Genomic DNA, 17,347 nt, shown 5'->3' on the forward strand with positions numbered 1-17,347 from the left:
ATCCTTTGAGGCTTTCCAGATGTGTAGAAACTACCTATAGCTCAGGAAATCCTTGAGGAAGTATTATGTACCTGTGCCTTCATCGTATTGTTAGCATGCTGGTTTGGATGCTGTATAAGGCAGACTACCCAGACAGATAGAACTTTGGTTCTGAAATGGTCCAGAGATTCTAATGTACTTGAGATGTTTTTGTGAATATATTTGGTAATGTCCCTGTTGTTCAACATTCTTGTGGACAACCTATAAAATCAGAAAAGCATAATGGCAGCATTTGTTGGTAATGCAAAATTTAAGATAATTCATTCTATTAGCAGCTTATTATACTACATGAAAAATGCTACATGAAAATGAGTGTTGCTAAAAGCAAAATAATACATGTAAGAAAAAAGAATTATGCATGGATGCTGATGGGCATTTGGGTTAAATTCTCTTCAAAGTAGAGAGCTTGTAGCATTTTCCACAGTTCTCAGAAAAAAACAAATGTTTTATCATCATGTTGAATTTTAAAAATGAAAATATGTTAACTGCTCACAATTTTCTCAAATGAAAAATTAGAATACTGTCCATTAAATAATTATGAGTTCCAGATTTAAAAAGGAAAAAAAAAACCAACAAAAACCCACCCAAACAAAAAGACCCCCAACCAACAACCCCACCAGAAGCAGTTATATTTGTTGGCTCTTTTAAAAGAAAAAAGTAGACCTATAATAGAGAAGAGCAGTTGGTAGACATTAGACACTATGACTCAGATTTCGTCTGTAGCTCAGGAAGCATTTAGACTGATTAGTCAGAGGAAATGATAATATTGTACCAGAGGGATCACTTTCTAAACACCCTGTTTCTTATATTCCTTCATAACCCTTTTCTTCTGGCATCTGTTGGAGATTCCTAAAGATTCCATTTGTTGGAATATAATCCTGAACAAATTCCATGTTAAGGAATGGTTTTCTGTGGTTGAAATCTGCATAGCTTTTCTTTAGAATGCAAGATGATGATTGCTTAAGTCATGGAATTGGTAAATAAAAGTTCTTCATGAAACCTGAACAAAACTTGACATTGTACTCTCATGGGGACTTGGATTATTCAAATAGTAGCAGGATTGCAGGTGGATTAAAATATTAATATTTTTCTGGTAGACACAGCTTTGGATATTCACTCTGCTGTAGAACTGTCATAAGCACTGTAGTTGTCTGTTTGAAAATGGGACTTGTCTTTATGAAGTACTGTGATGATCTTGTATGGCATAGTGGTAGATGGATAGTGAGGACTGTGTTCACTGGAACAGTTTTCAGATCAGATTCAAAAATATTTAGAGGGTAGGGGCCACGTTAGTGTCTCGACTGAAACTGTCCTACAGATGGTATCTTACAAATAGGTTCAAGATAGTGGAGGTACAGGAAAAGAGAAAGTGTATTCTGGAAAAACTCAGTGATGGCTCATTGTGAGAGTTATATTGAAAATATTGCAAGTCTAATTGTACTTACACTTCTTTAAGTTAAGAGTCTTACTCTTTTTTCCTGATTAATGACAGGTGTTACTAAAGTACCGTTTGTTTCTTCCTTATTCCCTTTTCAAGGAGTAGGAACAACTTGGTTGGATGCTCTTCAAATTGATGATAAATGTTTCTAGGGAGAAATTAATGATTTCACCACAGATGTTTATACAAGGAGAAATAATTTACAGTAATTAATTTTACCTGTGTAAAATTTTTGCTTAAGATTCGTTTTGATAAGGCTACCCAGTTTGAATTTTCTAGTCTCAGTGCCATTTGCGTGTACATATTGAACAGGTGCCACATTTCACACAGGATATAGCTGCATTTCAGTAATTATGAGGAATTTCTTGTTTTAAAATGAAATTTTGAAACATTTAAACACACGCATGAATGAAAATGTAAGTGCTAGTCATCATCTCTACTAGATTAGCTTTTCCAAATAGATATGCTGCGTGCAGATAGATCCTTTTAAAAAGGGGGTTTATTCTAAAATGGATGCCTCTTGTTTTATTTTACCAATTTATATTCCAATTCTGTAAACCCACCATTCCAAGGTGGTGGGGTTTTACCCCATCAGTGTCTGAAGACTAAATTTGTTCTTTTAAAAAAATTGGGAAATCAAAAGGAATGACTGCTCTTTGTCCCCTGTGACATTTCTGATCAAGTTGTGTCTATGATTCATACTTTTAACTCTCAGTGGGCACTTGCTTATTCTGATACAAGGGCTTTTACCTGCATCTTTCTCCTCTCACCCCCAAAAGCTTTCTTTTCACCTTTTTGAAGAGTTGGTCAGATTGCCATGCTGCTTATCACCGTGGGGCTCTCGTATCAGAGTGAGCAAGGGGATGTTTTCAGCCCTGCTTTAGATATATTTCTTCTTTATCTCTGGAATAACCAAGTTCAGACTTTAGTATTCTATTTCTTTAAACCCATCTATGTTTGCTGAATGTGAAAAAGAAATCTCTTGGACCCTGTTTAAAGGAAGGAGGTGATACTGCGAAAAAATACTGAGAAGAAATATGTTTCCTTGGTTGCAGGTAAATATGATGCAAAGAGGTCTTTAGGCATATGTTTTTACTAAAATTCTGCTTCATTTGGAAAGATCTTTCCATTTCCACTTGACCTATTGACACATCTTCAGATTTCTTTTAAAGTTTACTTTTTTCACATACTCTCTTCTCTCTCTCTTCATCAGGGACTTGAGCAGTTCTCTGGTCATGTGTTTTTGTCCTATTTATAGCCAGACATCTCTCATTCAGAACCTCCTTCTTGATTCCTCGGGGGTTTTTATTATAATCTTTTGTTTGCACCCTTTTTTTTGCAAAGCATCCTATTCTCCTCATTTCCGTCCATCTCCTCTAATTTAACTACTTTTAGTTAAGAGCAAAATTGAGGAAGAGCTCAAAGCGATATGTGGGGGAGGTAATGATATCACCTGTTCCTGGAGATAACATGGCAGAAACTTAGAGGTGCTGATTCATAAATAGCTAAGATATAACTGACAGCAGCTCCTGGCAGAGTGGCTCCCTGTGGTTCTGTGTACCTTTAGATACAGTGGAACAGGATTCTGGATGTGATGAGTTTTAAGATTTCCCTCTTGGTAGAGAAAATGACAGAATCACAGAGTTGTCAGGGTTGGAAGGGAGGTTTGGAAATCCAGTCCAAGCCCCATGCCAAGGCAGGGTCCACTAGAACGCATCCAGATAGGGTTTGAATGTCTCCAGAGAGGAAGAATCCACAGCATCCCTGGACAGCCTGTTCCAGTGCTCTGCCACCCTCAATCTATAGAAGTTCTTCCTCAATGTTGAGGAGAAACTTCTTGTTTTATTTTGTGGCCACTGCTCCTTCTCCTGTCACTGGGCACCTCTGAAAAGAGTCTGGCACCATCTTCTTGGCACCCACCTTTGAGTTAAATAAGTAAGTTGATAGTATCACATAGCCAATGAAAGACAGCAGTTGTACAGTAAGTCTTCTACCCAGCACCTCCAAAAACTCCAGGAAAGAAGAGTTACTGTTTTCCTGGGAGCAGTAGATTTACTGTCTCTTTCCGTGGTATGAGGCAGCCACTGCTGAGTGAGTGCCAGTTGGTGTTCAGAGTGCAGCTGTTTGACTAAAACAGTGGTAATATGACCAAGCTCAATGACAGAACATGGCTGTGTGGCCTGACCTCTCACTCAGAGCACTGAGGTAAGATGAAACACATGTTCATTGCAAAGAATAAATGATTCTTTTATTCGTTCTAATGTTCTGCACGTTTGGCTCAGCATCTGAACATTCTTTCAGTGTACCAGCCTGTAATAAAAATGCCCCAATTAAAATTTAACACTTAAGAATACAAAAAAATTAATGGTTTCTTTCCTCCCTCCCCCTAGATGCTCATTAACAGTATTTTGCTGTACCTGATATGCTTCTTCTTGTAGGCCTTTTCCAAGAACAGATCTGTAGCAGCCCATCTGTTTTATTTAGTTGATTCACAGCTAGTGTAAGCCATGATCAGCTACAAAGACAGGAGGGGAAGAAGATCTTTTATTTTTGTTGCCTTGCCCTTGATGCTGCAATCAGGGTCAGAGAGTCTCTTTATGAAGGAGCCACAGACCACACTTACTTACCTAGATTTCTAGATTTTAGGATGGGGTAGGCAGAGAAAGGAGGGAAATGGGGTAATCTTTACAGAACCTACTTTGGAAAAACAAATGTTAACAGAGTCCTCAAAAGTGATGAAGACTTTCCTCAGTGACCACATGAAAACAGTTGCAACCTAGGAAATTGTTTCACCTTGCTGAGAGCAAGAATCAAAGGAGATGTATTGGGTAAAGAGACAATTGGAAAGGAGAGGTGCCTATGAATGCTTATTTTGTCTCACCTAGCTGTTGTAGTATTCAGTATTTCAAAAGTCACCTTATCCTGGTTTTCAAATGCACCTAGTTCAAAAGGTGCATCATTTGATGATGATGGCTCTAAGACGTGCAAACTGACACCTGTTGAATTCTGAGTTCCATTCCAGGTATACATTCCGCCAACTCAAAATTTCTGAGCCCACTGAATGTATGATAACAGGAATATACCTGTTTTCAGACTACAGGAGGAGAAATGAGTTGCCTGCAGTATGGAGGCTTGTAGAGTCTGGGTACACATATATGGTTTGTGCTACAGTCTTTTTGTAGGTGATAACTTTGCTTTGCTCAAATTGTTTTTATTGTATAGACTCTTGGTATTTGAGGTCTATGGAAAAATCTGCTTTTTAAGGAAAGAAGGTATTTTATATTTACAAATGCTTTCACACAGTACCTGTAATGATATTTGTTGGCATAATCGTGATGCCAATCGTGAAATGACCCTTCCCCCAAAAACAGGACTCTGAGCACGTTAGTGTAGGGTAAGATAAAAAGTAAAGGTCCTTTAATATCACAGGGCCTACAGCCCACAGGAATACAGGATGGCATGCATGTGCCTCAGTTCTTGTTTCCATGGCTTTTATAATAAGATCCCTCCAATCATTGCTTTACACATTTCTCAGTCCAGCCCCAGTTCCACCCCTGGTACAACCCCTGGAATTGGGTCTGGGGTCGTCAAGACCCTCTGTCTTCATCAACTCCTCTTCCTCGGGCACACAAAGGTCCCTTGGAGTTCATCCAGTTCTGGCTTTTGGGTCACTCTGACCTGTGTTTATGTTTCGTTCTGTAGGGCTTCTGATATCCTTCAGCTCTTTACCTTGGAAAGGAGTCTAAACAAGATTAATTAACTAAAGGAATTTGAGCTCCCTGTTCTGGGACAGGGGTAGTGATAGAAAGGCATTAAACTTAAACTGTTAGAAATATTAACCCTCTAAAAATCTACAACTACTGTGTTCCTAAAATCTACAAAATGTGAAAATCAGAACAAGAACTCCATTGGCATCAATCGTGACAGCTTTGATGTCTTCTAAGTCCTCACTGCTTTAATAATCTTTCAGATTCACACTTCTCTAATTAATGGACGGCCTAGTGCTGATGATCCTTCACATGAATTACTGGAATTCACCTCTGCTCGCTTTATTCGCCTGAGATTCCAGAGGATACGGACGCTAAATGCTGATTTAATGATGTTTGCACACAAAGATCCAACTGAAATTGATCCCATTGTTACAAGGAGGGTAAGTTCTGGCAAGACAGTAGAAATTCATGTGTAGTTGTTCTCTTACATTTCCAAATGCTGTACCTGCTTTTATTTGCCATAGGAAATTTGGGAGATGATGAATACCAACATTAGTTATCTGTCAAAATCCTGGTGTTGGAGAATTCTCTGTTCACTCAATTTTGTTATCTTGTGTAGAGTGGAAGTAACAAGGTTATCTTTTCTGCTTAATGCTGTTATTAACATAAGCACACAGTTCCTTTGACTGCAAACATTTGGATGCAGGTATTTGGCAAATGTTTGCTGTTAGTGTCCTCTTGCTTCTGCTGCTCAGTCCTTTGCTATGTTTAACATTCCTTGAATGCTTCCTTTGAATAGAATCTCTCACTGTACTATAAGCAGTAGTAGGGCCTGAATGCAGCATTTTTAGCATTATCAAATGACTGAGGTTAACAGTAAAAATTTTGCATTTCGCTTTAGCTTAAAAGAATGGATGCAGCACTCAAACTCACACTATACCTTGGTCTTCTCCTCTGTCCCTTGTGTGTACACACCCTTATCTCTTCTTTCTGCAATCTTTAATTTCTTTGCCTTTTTTCCCTGCTGTTCAAATGTTGTATGTTTTTCTAATTTTCCTCAGATTTTTCTACTAAGCAGTCTCAAAAGCTGGTTTGGGGAATATATAACTTTCCACATTTTTTTTCTTTCTGCTCACTTCCTCTTCCTGTTGGTCATCATATTTTTGTTTTGGAAAATGTTGGTTACCACTATAGTAAGCCCTGTTATGAAGGGAATGTATTATTATTGTGGGCTTTAGTTAATATAATTTGTCAATGGTGCATAACTGCAAAGAAAATGTGCTTCTTCTGTCCCATCTTTCTGGTTCTCGTTTCCTCATCTAAATACATAGAGTGATGACTATTGCTGAAAGTTTGAAATAAGCCATTCTGTCATGTATTACAATCCCAGAAACTCTTCCGATGGAGTACAGTTATTGCAGCCTCAGTAATCCTGGAAAACATGTTTATATAAAAGTGTACATTTAATAACCTCATTCTAAGTGAGTAGAAATGCCAGTTGTTAGCATGTTGCAGGACCTTTGCCAAAAAAGATGAAATTGGACAAGATTCACTGTTCACAGATGTTGTAATACATGACTATAAATATCATTCCGTTCTTCTTTTTGGTTAGAGCTCTTAATCCTCACCAAAGAAAAAAGAGAAGTGGTCACAAGTACTTAAATCTCAGTAATGAAGACAATTCCATGGTCCTTCAAAAGGCCAATAATGAAAAACAGTTCTTTTTTCCCACAGTGAATGCCCAAATTAGACCCAACAAAGGTGAACAAAGGTGTTTCTTGGTTTTTGTTCTAACCTTTCTCTTCTCCCCATCATTGTGCCTTTTCTGTTTCACATTTTCTGAAGGGAATAAATTCTGTGGCATTTGACTTTTCATTTTCCAGTGTGCATATAGCCCTCTCCTATTCTTGTGTTTGTTGTATGCTGTGTATAAATTGACATGGCTCTTGTGACTTCAAACAAATGGAACTGTGCCAATTTATACCCTTTCTTTCACTCAGCCTGAATCTGTTGATCAAGGCATGCCTTGGATTACACTGTCTGCTATATTTTTAATAGATCAAAAAAGAAATAAAACAAGACCTGACAGTTTTGTCACCAGAAATGAATTCTGCAGTTTGGCACCCACATTTTACAATCCACTTACCAATTCAATTTCTGTTTTGTCTTACAGTATTACTATTCTATAAAAGACATCTCTGTTGGAGGCATGTGTATTTGTTCAGGCCATGCACAGGCTTGTCCACTGGATCCAGCGACTAATGTATGTAATTTTTTTTAATGTGCCTAATTTATAGGGGGGAACATGAAAAAGAAAACAAAAACAAACCTGATATTGATATTCCTCAGGATTCTGTGAATTTATATCTGTTCTTACTTGGAAGAGAGTCAGAAGCAGTACCAGGATGAAACACTGCTAGCAACCAGAATAATAAATGTCAGCAAAGGCTTTTCTGAAATGAAAGAATAGGTTTCAGATAATTCAGTCTATATTGGAAGTTTCCTAGGAAAAACAGAAATCTGTGTAACTCTGTGTAGCTGTAGAAATGAGCACTAACAGTCAGTTTTTCTTTTCCTCCTTGATATTAATCAAGGTATTTTCTAAATGATTGTCAAGTATTTGATTGATACAAAGAAATGATGGCTCCAGAATCATGCATTTACTGTGCAGGAAGTATTAACTGAGTGATCAGTTAAGCTAATCTAGAAAATCATGAGCTGTTTATAATGTCTTCCAACTTTTAACTTTCTTTTTGCACATAACCAGTACATAAACATAACTAATATACTTGAAATATAGAAATATCATTTGTTCCTGATTGCCCAAATCTGTGCACACATTATCAGTAATACAGAATTTCCTGGCTACTAATATGACATATCACAGTGTGGATCTCTGCATACACTATTCACTTCAGTAGGAACTTTGTAGGATTTAACAGAAAATCTTGTTTATATTTGACATGAAGCCATTATGTAGGAAATCATTCAAAAAAAAAAAGAAAAAGAAATCTTACAGTGAATGCATTTACAGTTCTAAGCAGTTTCTGTGGAACCTTGTATAAATTTTGCAAACTCCTTGACGTAATCCTTCTGACCCTTTTCTGTAATGATGTGTATAGCAAGGGTTGAACTATTATTTCAGATGCCTTTAGTGATCAAATTGCAGCATTGTTTCAGTGTCACCTGTTAGAATTGGTCCTGCCTCAAAAAATAAGTCCTGATACTGCAATTAATACATACTTCTGATAATATGGGTATAGATAAAATAAAGACATTTTGGCAAGTGCAGTATCCTGTTTTGGAGGTTGTCAAATATTTATTTGATGTCTGACCAGTATGAAAAATAATGTAAGTGAAGCAACTCAAACTAGAAGAGATTTGGAGGTTTAGCTCTCCAGGGATACTCTTTAGACTGAGCCATTCCAAAATAGGCTTATAAACATTGTGACTGTAGTTGTGATCAGAAAGAATCTTTCCCTTAGCATTACAAAGAATAAACTTGCTGGAATTTACTGCCATGCTCTTCTCAAGCATTCTTTAACTTAGCCTTGTTTTATAAGATTTATGCTTTGTCCTGTGAGCCACAGAATTTTTCCAGCTTGCTGCTTTGATCTTGAATGGCTTCACAAGGACCACAGAGAATACCCTTAACCAAATAACTAGAGAAGGCAATTTTTACTTCTCATTTCTCCAAACTAAAGTTTCTTTTTCCTTTTCCAAGCTGCTTCTGTGGCTCAGAGAGTTTGAGTGTTCCCTAAAGCAGTATTTTCATGCTGGGACTAATGTGGTCTTCTGAAGAACTGAAAATTGTCTGAAAAGCTGGACTTCCACTCATGTTTTGTTAGTTTAAATACCTAAGATGTCTCTCCCATAGAATTAGTTATGCAGTTAGAAGGTTACATGATGAGTTGACTGATCCAGTCAAAAAAAAAAAGCCAAAATTTAAAAAGGTCTATTTTTTTTTTGGATGAGCCAACAGAATTGATTTCACTCTGCAGCAGTGGAATTGCAGCTCTATGAGAAGGATGGAGAATGGTTTACTCTTTCTGGAGTGAGATCAGTTTTCCTGTAATGTGAAGTTATATTTAAGGGCTACCAGCACTTTGCTTATTTATTGTATGGGGGGACTTCCATTCTCCCATTTTCCTTTCTTTATCCAGTTGGAATTTAGTTCTCCTATGTTCTTAGATTCTTCTTAGATTATCTGGCCACTATCTTCCTTTGCCTTGTGGCTGTTTTGTTAAAATAGAACTATAAACACATTTAGTGAATGCAGGATACATAAATGAATAAAAATGAATAAACAAAGGAATTACAGAGTATAGCCATTCTCAATGTTTTCATAATTTGAACTAGAATGCAGATTATGTACATGGACAGATTCTTCAAATCATCACATTGAGTAAATATTTGTTTTTCTTTAAAATTAGAAATCCGTCTGTCAGTGTGAGCACAACACATGTGGAGAGACATGTGATCAGTGTTGTCCTGGTTTCCATCAAAAGCCTTGGCATGCTGGCACTTTCCTGCATAAGCATGAATGTGAACGTAAGTTGAAAGTAGTACAGAAGAGAAAGCTTATGAAAGTTGATGAAAACTGAAATTGGGTCCTAAATGATCTTACAATTAAGTTTGTTTCTAACCACACTTCTTTTTGAATAACATATGATGTGATAATTAGATGGACTCAAAAGAAAACTTAACAGAAAAATTACATGTAGAATTGTGGTTTTATTGAATGCGGAATATTTTATTGTAAAGTGGCGATATTTGGGGAATACTGTATAAATTTTTTTCTCCTGTTTAGTTTTTATAATTATGATGGTTTTGTTTTGATAAAATAACAGGACTCTATACTGGTAAGTAAAAAACCTTTTTACAGATTTTTGATTATATTAAACTTTAACAGCATGGCTTTCATGTAAATGGCACTTTTATATGTTATAATGTTCATCCTTGCTGAAACAAATATTTTTATATGATCCAAATGCAATTTGAGTTTTTAGCAGAAAATACATGTCTTGTTTTCCAACATAGTATGAAGACATAGCTTGAAATATCGCCTTTCCGCAAGGTGGGAGTTTAATTTTCAGATTTATTGTAGTAAGGGTAGATATAATTGAACTTTAACATCTTACTTCTAAAGGTCACATACCACTGGTATTTCTGAACATAATAAAATCTAGTGCTCCATCACATATGAGTGTTTATTCATTTGTGGGATTTCAGCTATGATTTTACCATAAGTGAATAAAAAGGAACAGATATGCCCATATTAAAAGTAGCCATTGCTTTGTTTCCTGTAAACTCTGGCCACAGAAGTTTCATGTGGGGCTATGTCTGTGCTGGGAATGCATTCTGGAATGAAATCAGGGTGCATTTATTTTCACGTTTAACTTTTGAGAGATACTTCTTGTGCCCTGTTCAACCCTCAGTGAATTGTTGTACTGTCACAGTGGAAGCAGTTCCCTGGGATCTGGTTCAGATGTAAGGAGAAGCCTCCGTGCCATGTTGACAAGCTTTGAATTTCTCTTTATGTGGAAATGAATGTTTCAGTACCACAGAGGAAGGGACAGAGTGAGCTACCTCATTTTCACAGCAACAGATTATTAGTTTTTCTTTCCTGCATGTGGACCTGAAGTCTAGAACTCAGATATAAACTTCAAAAGAAGTCTTAAGATTGGGAATCCGTTTATTCTGACCCAGTCCTTACATGCATATGTGCAAGTCCAATATTTTTAGGATGTCTTTCATCTTTGAGTCATTTTAATTTACTCATACCATTCTGCTGCTTTCCTTACTACTCCCTTGTATTTTAAGTTAGATGACTCTTTCATGAATGGTATGTGTGTGTAACTACCAAAAGGTTTATTGAGTATCAATTTAAGCAGAAAAAACCAAACAACCTAAAACAAAACATCATAATTAGACTATGTCTATCAAATTCCATATTCCGCGAGACCAAATATTGAGGGAAAAAGTACAACACAGAGAATTCCAGGTTTTATTTATGATGGGACCACATTGCTTTTTACAAAGGAAGTAGTACATGAATGTTTGGATGTGCTGTCAGTTACAATATATGCAGCACCAATGATAAGATGTTGAATGACTCTTTTTAATACCTTAGTAACAGTAGGATATCTCCAGTGGGAAAGTATTTGCTAACACATTCCTTCTTTTTTAGCATGCAACTGTCATGGGAAGACTGAGGACTGTTACTATGATCAAGACGTTGCAGACAGAAATCAGAGTTTGAATATTCATGGAGAATACATTGGGGGCGGAGTGTGTGTGAACTGTACAGGCTACACTGGTGGCATAAACTGCGAGACCTGCCTGGACGGATACTTCAGACCTAAAGGGGTAAACTCTTGTTCTCTTGAGCCTTCTCTGCAAAGCTTGGTGTTCAAACCATCACTTCATCACGGGAAGATAAGTTATTAAAAAGAGATGGCACAGTTTGGACTGCCATTTTATGAAGGTTAACTTCTAATTCTGACAGTGAGGCAGTTGCTTTTCACAGCTGGAAATCTATAAAGTTAATGCTCACAGAAATAGGAAAGGGAATTGTGTTGATATGAAGGAATGTACTTTAGGTCAGGGCCTCCAGCTAGTATTTCAATTTAATTTAAAGAAGGATGTGGTCCTGTAAACAGAATTTTTTGCCTCAGTAATGAATTTCAAGTTTGTTAGCAAAGTTCAAAGATACATTGCTATATTTGATATTGATGAAAGAGAGTCTGTAATTTTATTTTTAAATGTAATGTTAAATTAATAACCACTGAAATTCTATAGTGTCTCATGAATGTCTTTACATTTCCGTGCAGGGGGAAGTGTTTTTTATATTTCATCATATAAGACTGCATTTTCATCTAAGCTGAAGCTGTCAGAAGATGAATATTATGTTAGGTTGTATTGTTAATATAGGTAATTCCTGTGCTTTAGACAGCTACGCTAATAGCGTGTGCTTACATTGCTTATATTTCATCTGTATAGTTTCAGTTGGATAAATAATGGCCTTTAGTCTGATTGGTATTCAATTATCAAACACAGAAAACATCAGCAAATAGCAGTAATTGCATTTTCCCCGACAGACCTATTTTAGCCTTAGAGCTCGAGAAAAGGAGTACTAAGAACTGATTTCTTCAGCAGCGGGGCACTTACTTGATTTTTTGCCCTGAATCAAGTAATCATCCAGCTAACAGGGATTTGATATATTTGTGTGTGTGTGTAGTGTATCTCTAGTATGTGTATGTAGCCAGTTCATTCAACACTTCTAATTTATATTCCTAGGGTGATAGTAGACCAAGGTTTAAGTTTGGTTGAGATAAAGTTTTCAAGATCAAAAGGAAATGGTTCCATTGTCTAATATTCACTTTTCTTCACTTACTTTTTGTTCAGTTACTAAGTAACTTTAGTGAGGTTTGTTGAATCATGTCGACCAGGACAACTGAGCTACTTGTCAATATTACTTAGTAAAATCCTTATTACTTGTCAATATTAAGTAGTAAATGCTTAAAATCCACTTCATTACATTTATTGATTTTAATAACATAAGGGTCTGTTACAGTCTCTACACATGCTTTTTTAAGTTGAAAACATATTGTATCTAAGTCTCTTACATGTTTCTAAATAAAAATCAAAAATGTAACTTTAATAGAAACATAGAACGTAGAATCAGTTATGTTGGAATGGACCTCTAAGATATCAAGTCCAACCCTTCACCTAACACTGCCGAGTCTACCAATAAACAATGTCCTTAAGTGCCACATCTACACATTTTTTAAATAACTCCAGGGGTAGTAACTTCACTACCTTTTTCGGAAGCCCATTCCAATGCTTGCTAACCCTTTCTGTGATGAAATTCTTCCTAGTATCCAATCTCTGGTGCAATTTGAAGCCTTTTCTTTTTGTCATAGAGTGTTCAGACTAAGTTTATCAACGATCTCATTTTTGTTAAAGTGTAAGCCACCTACACAGAAGTTATTCTCCTACTTTTTGTTTAAGAAGTAAATAGAAGTTTTCAATTATTAAAGATAAGGTTTTGTTTTGTAACCTTTTTATTTTTATAGGTATTGCCAGATAGCCCAGATCCATGCCAGCCATGTTCCTGTGATCCACATGGGTCTTTAAATGCTACCTGTGTCAAGGATGAGCAACACATGGCAGGAGGTAAGATCCCTCAAAAATATTGATGTGAAAGATGAAGTTTGGTGATAGTCAAAGGAAAGCTGAACCACATTTTTTGCTACTTTTAACAAACAAAAAAACCCCCCACAAATATTCAAGTTTTTTTCAAATTTTACTCATGCAAACAGTAATCCAACTGCATTGTTTTGATAATTTTGGGTTTTTTTAAATTCATATTCCCAATTTGCTGGGTCTTCTTTCAGATCCATGGCTTGCAAACTCAGGTATGTTTGGAACATAAGTAAAATTTTGAAGAATTTCAGAATATTTTATGGAATTTATTGAAGAATTTGTGTTTAAAGAGCTTTCTTCTTTTACCATGGAGATTAAAACTAGAGCAACAATAATGTTACAATGTCTTTTCCTTTCTAAGCATATTTCCATTTGAAATCTAGAACAAAAATCTGTTTGAAAGGTATTTATGTGCTTTCTCCATTACTAACGTAGGATTACATGATCTTTACCATAGCCCTGTAAAAGCTATCTTCATATAGACAATAAACTGTTTTATTGTGCTTTATAAACAATGGATTGCAATATTTTTTGGTTCTTTTCTTGTAAAACTTCCGAAAATACTGTAGGAAGATGACAAAACTCAATGTCAGTTATTAAGAGATGTTTAAACTGGGCTAATTACAAGCTACTGATGAGATGTAGCAATCCTTTTTGAAATAGAGATCAATGGAATATAAAAGCAGCATGGCAGAGATGCAAATACTGGGCCAAAGGTGCAAAATCTACTCTAATAATCATGAACTAATTGCATCATTTCAATAAAATGATACTGATCAACTGTCACAGTGGTATCTATGGTGGGTTGATCTTGGCCAGCTGCAGCTGCCCACCCAGCTACTCTCTCCCTGTCCATTCAGCAGGACAGAAGGAGAACAGAAGATGAAGCAGCTCATGGGTCAAGGTAAAGACCAGAAGATTGCTTGTCAATTACCATCATAGGCAAAACAAACTTGGTGAAAAATAATTTAACTTACTGCCAATTTAAATAGTTTCAGATACTGATAAGCAAAGACAAAAATTAAAAACGCACCCCTCCCCCTAGACTCAGCCTCACTCTTTCATTGCAGACTCCTCTACCTGCTCCCCCACCCTCACAAGTGGGGTAGAGTGATGGGGAATCAGGGATCATAACAGTTCCTCTCTGACATTCCTTTCTCCTCATTCTTCTGCCCAGCTCCAGTGTGGGTACTTCCCTACATCCTTTAGAAAAAAAAAATCCTGTCTGATGGGTTCTCCATGGGATGTAGTTTCTTCAAGAAATATCCAAGTTTTCCTTCATGGGGTCCTTCCTGGGCTGCAGTGTGGATATGTGCTCCAGCCTGGTTTCCTCCAGGGGCTACAGGAGTACATTTGCTCCGCCACCTGGAGCTCCCAAAGCTGGAAAAACACAATAAGACTCTGCAGTGCCTGTATCAGACCTGTGGGTGAGATTGTACAGGTTACAGATGACAGGCAATGGCACAAATCTCTCAGACTGTGATTTTGAGATGGAGGAATGATTAATTCAAAGAAATGTAATGTCCCGCTTGTGTGTTATGAGTCTGCTAGGTCTCTCAGTCCTGTGTGTCACTGCTGCAGCCTCTCTTTTCACACCTCCTGTGTTGGTCCCTGGTGTGGGTCATCCTTCTGGGGCCTGGGAGCTGAACAGCACTTAACAGGCTGACAGCTTCTCTTTCACCAGAAGAGGGAAGCAAAAAGATAGAGACATTTTTCCATCTTGTTTGATTGTCAGTAATAATGTCCCTGGGAGCTCTCGAAGTGTCTTATGCCTCTGAACATTCAACAGATCTAAAACATTTCATAATGGCTTTCTAAATCTGCTTACACGTTCTGAATCTGACAAGGTGGTACCATGCTTTGACATCTTGGTTCCTGTGTTTCCCTCTGCCTTTATTTATCCTTTGATCTTCTTTGTGGTAAATTCTTCTATTGCCTCTTTTGCTGTTTGGATCATTAACTGTATCCTAGTAATTTAAGAAATATGTCATGCCACCATCTTGAAGTTAACATCTCCAAAATCGGATTTTTTTTTTCTGTTCTGTCTCCTTTTATTTTTATTGCAAGCGGATAGTCCTGCTCACCTAGCCCCAGGCATTCAAACAAGCTTTCTATCTCCACAGTTCTTTCAGTCCCGAGAACAAGACAGTTCTTTTGTTCTCTTCACAAAATAAAAACTCATCTTTTTCTGTCTTGATTGTAACCACCTTCTCCTCATCTTCCTGAAACTCAACTCATCCTGATACAATTGGTTAAAGGCCTTTTGCCTTTGAGCATGTCAGAGTATTCGTAATCTCTGCTGAATCTGTCATTTGTAACACTGAAGTATTTTTTTCTCCTTTATTTCATTTCAAACTCATTGGTGTCTTCTGTTTCCAACTTATTTACTCTAGAAATTATTCTGTGTGTTTAAACTACTTATTCTAATACGTGACACACACAACAACTTTTGTTTAGGTAACCACCACCATCGTATATGGAATTATCTTCCCAAAGTAGTCCATGGATTTCTTTTGAACCAGCTGTCTGTGTCCTGTGCAGTCTTGGAACCCTGTTGAGAAGTGGACACTTTGCACTGTCTAGACAGTGGGCAGAGGACAATGTTGATATCTATCTTATTATTTACCTATTTTAAGACCACAACAACAAAAAGAAGCCAGCTCATCATATAACTGGGCTTTGTAGCCATTCTGTCTGCAGTGTTCTTGTTCTTTGCTTCTCTTTCTTGTTTATTTTCCTTTTTTTTTTTTTACTTCTTGTACTAAAATATGTTTGAACACATTAGGAAAACTTTTTATCTCTTGCACATTATGTTTGTTTATAATTTTTGAACCAGTTGCTGTATTTGTTACTGTAATGCCTTATTCAACCGAAAAGACACAACAGTGCCAGCTGAAAAAAAAGGCCTTTCTAGTATTTCTTTTAAGAAAAGATTTTTGTGGTAACAGAAGAGGTTCTGTTAGAATCAAGAACAAATCTGGATATAATTTTTAGTATAAAACTATTCTGAAAGCAATTCACTTTTCCCCTTTTTTCCGCCTCAAATTTATACTCAGTACACTGATAAAATTCTTCTTAGTGTGTACTGTTCAACTTGGGCAACAGTTGGGTTTGAAGCATTGGTGAGCCTTTATAAAGGAAAGGCTGGAAAGCATGATCTCTCTGAAGGACTCAATCTATTCCCCAAGAATGAACCAAGAATGAACACACTGGGTTTGTTGAAATACATCTCAAGAGTTACTGGCTGGTGGTTTGAGGATGAATTGTTTGCTTGGTGTAAGATGGGAATATGCTTTTTAAATGTGTGCTAAATGAATGCTTTGAGAAAGTGAAAAACATTAAACTAAAATGGAAATTAAAACCTTAAACTAAAATAATAAGGAACATCACTAGGTATATAGAGTCACAGTGAACAGTTCTCAAGGAAAATAAAGCTGAAGACAGTCCATTCTCTCTGTGCTTGACTACAGTAAGTAAGCATAAATGAAAGTGGAAAATTGCAGCAAGTACTCTAATAACCGGTACATTGATGAAACACAGCAAGAGGATTTAAATGGCTGCATCCTATATCCCAAATTAGGTTTTGGTAGATAAGAGAAGGGCATGGAAAAGTCACTTTATAGTATAGCATTTGGTGTTTCAGGAGAAAAAGAAGTATTGTTGTATATTATATGGAAGTATTGTATATATCATTTCCATTTTGATCAGCATAGTAAAATTTTGACTTCACATATTTCTGGCAGCATTCTAAAATGAAATATTTTTATTATTCTAGCTTGTAAAGTGTATTTTTTGGTTTTGAGTCTTCAAGAATGCTTTTCAACTATTTTTTCATAGAAATCCTATATCTTATGTTTGTAAGCGATGTAAAAAAAAGGAGACCTACTATCAATCATAGTATTTTTTTAAACTGGGGTATTGATAAAATAGATTGATGAAAATACTTTTTCTA

The 17,347-nt window shown here is 36.5% G+C and overlaps 1 protein-coding gene across 1 annotated transcript in view; it reads left to right on the plus strand.

Annotated features, from left to right (window-relative positions):
• LAMA2 (laminin subunit alpha 2) overlaps positions 1-17,347 on the plus strand; it is a 369,190-nt gene that overhangs the window by 128,482 nt on the left and 223,361 nt on the right. The window contains exons 5-9 of the mRNA XM_071549053.1: positions 5,448-5,627; positions 7,361-7,450; positions 9,621-9,738; positions 11,378-11,556; positions 13,266-13,365. Coding sequence (XP_071405154.1) covers positions 5,448-5,627; positions 7,361-7,450; positions 9,621-9,738; positions 11,378-11,556; positions 13,266-13,365 — 667 coding nt within the window. The remainder of the gene's footprint in view (positions 1-5,447; positions 5,628-7,360; positions 7,451-9,620; positions 9,739-11,377; positions 11,557-13,265; positions 13,366-17,347) is intronic.

The sequence above is a fragment of the Pithys albifrons genome, chromosome 2 (assembly GCF_047495875.1).
Source record: "Pithys albifrons albifrons isolate INPA30051 chromosome 2, PitAlb_v1, whole genome shotgun sequence".
Lineage (NCBI taxonomy): Eukaryota > Metazoa > Chordata > Aves > Passeriformes > Thamnophilidae > Pithys > Pithys albifrons.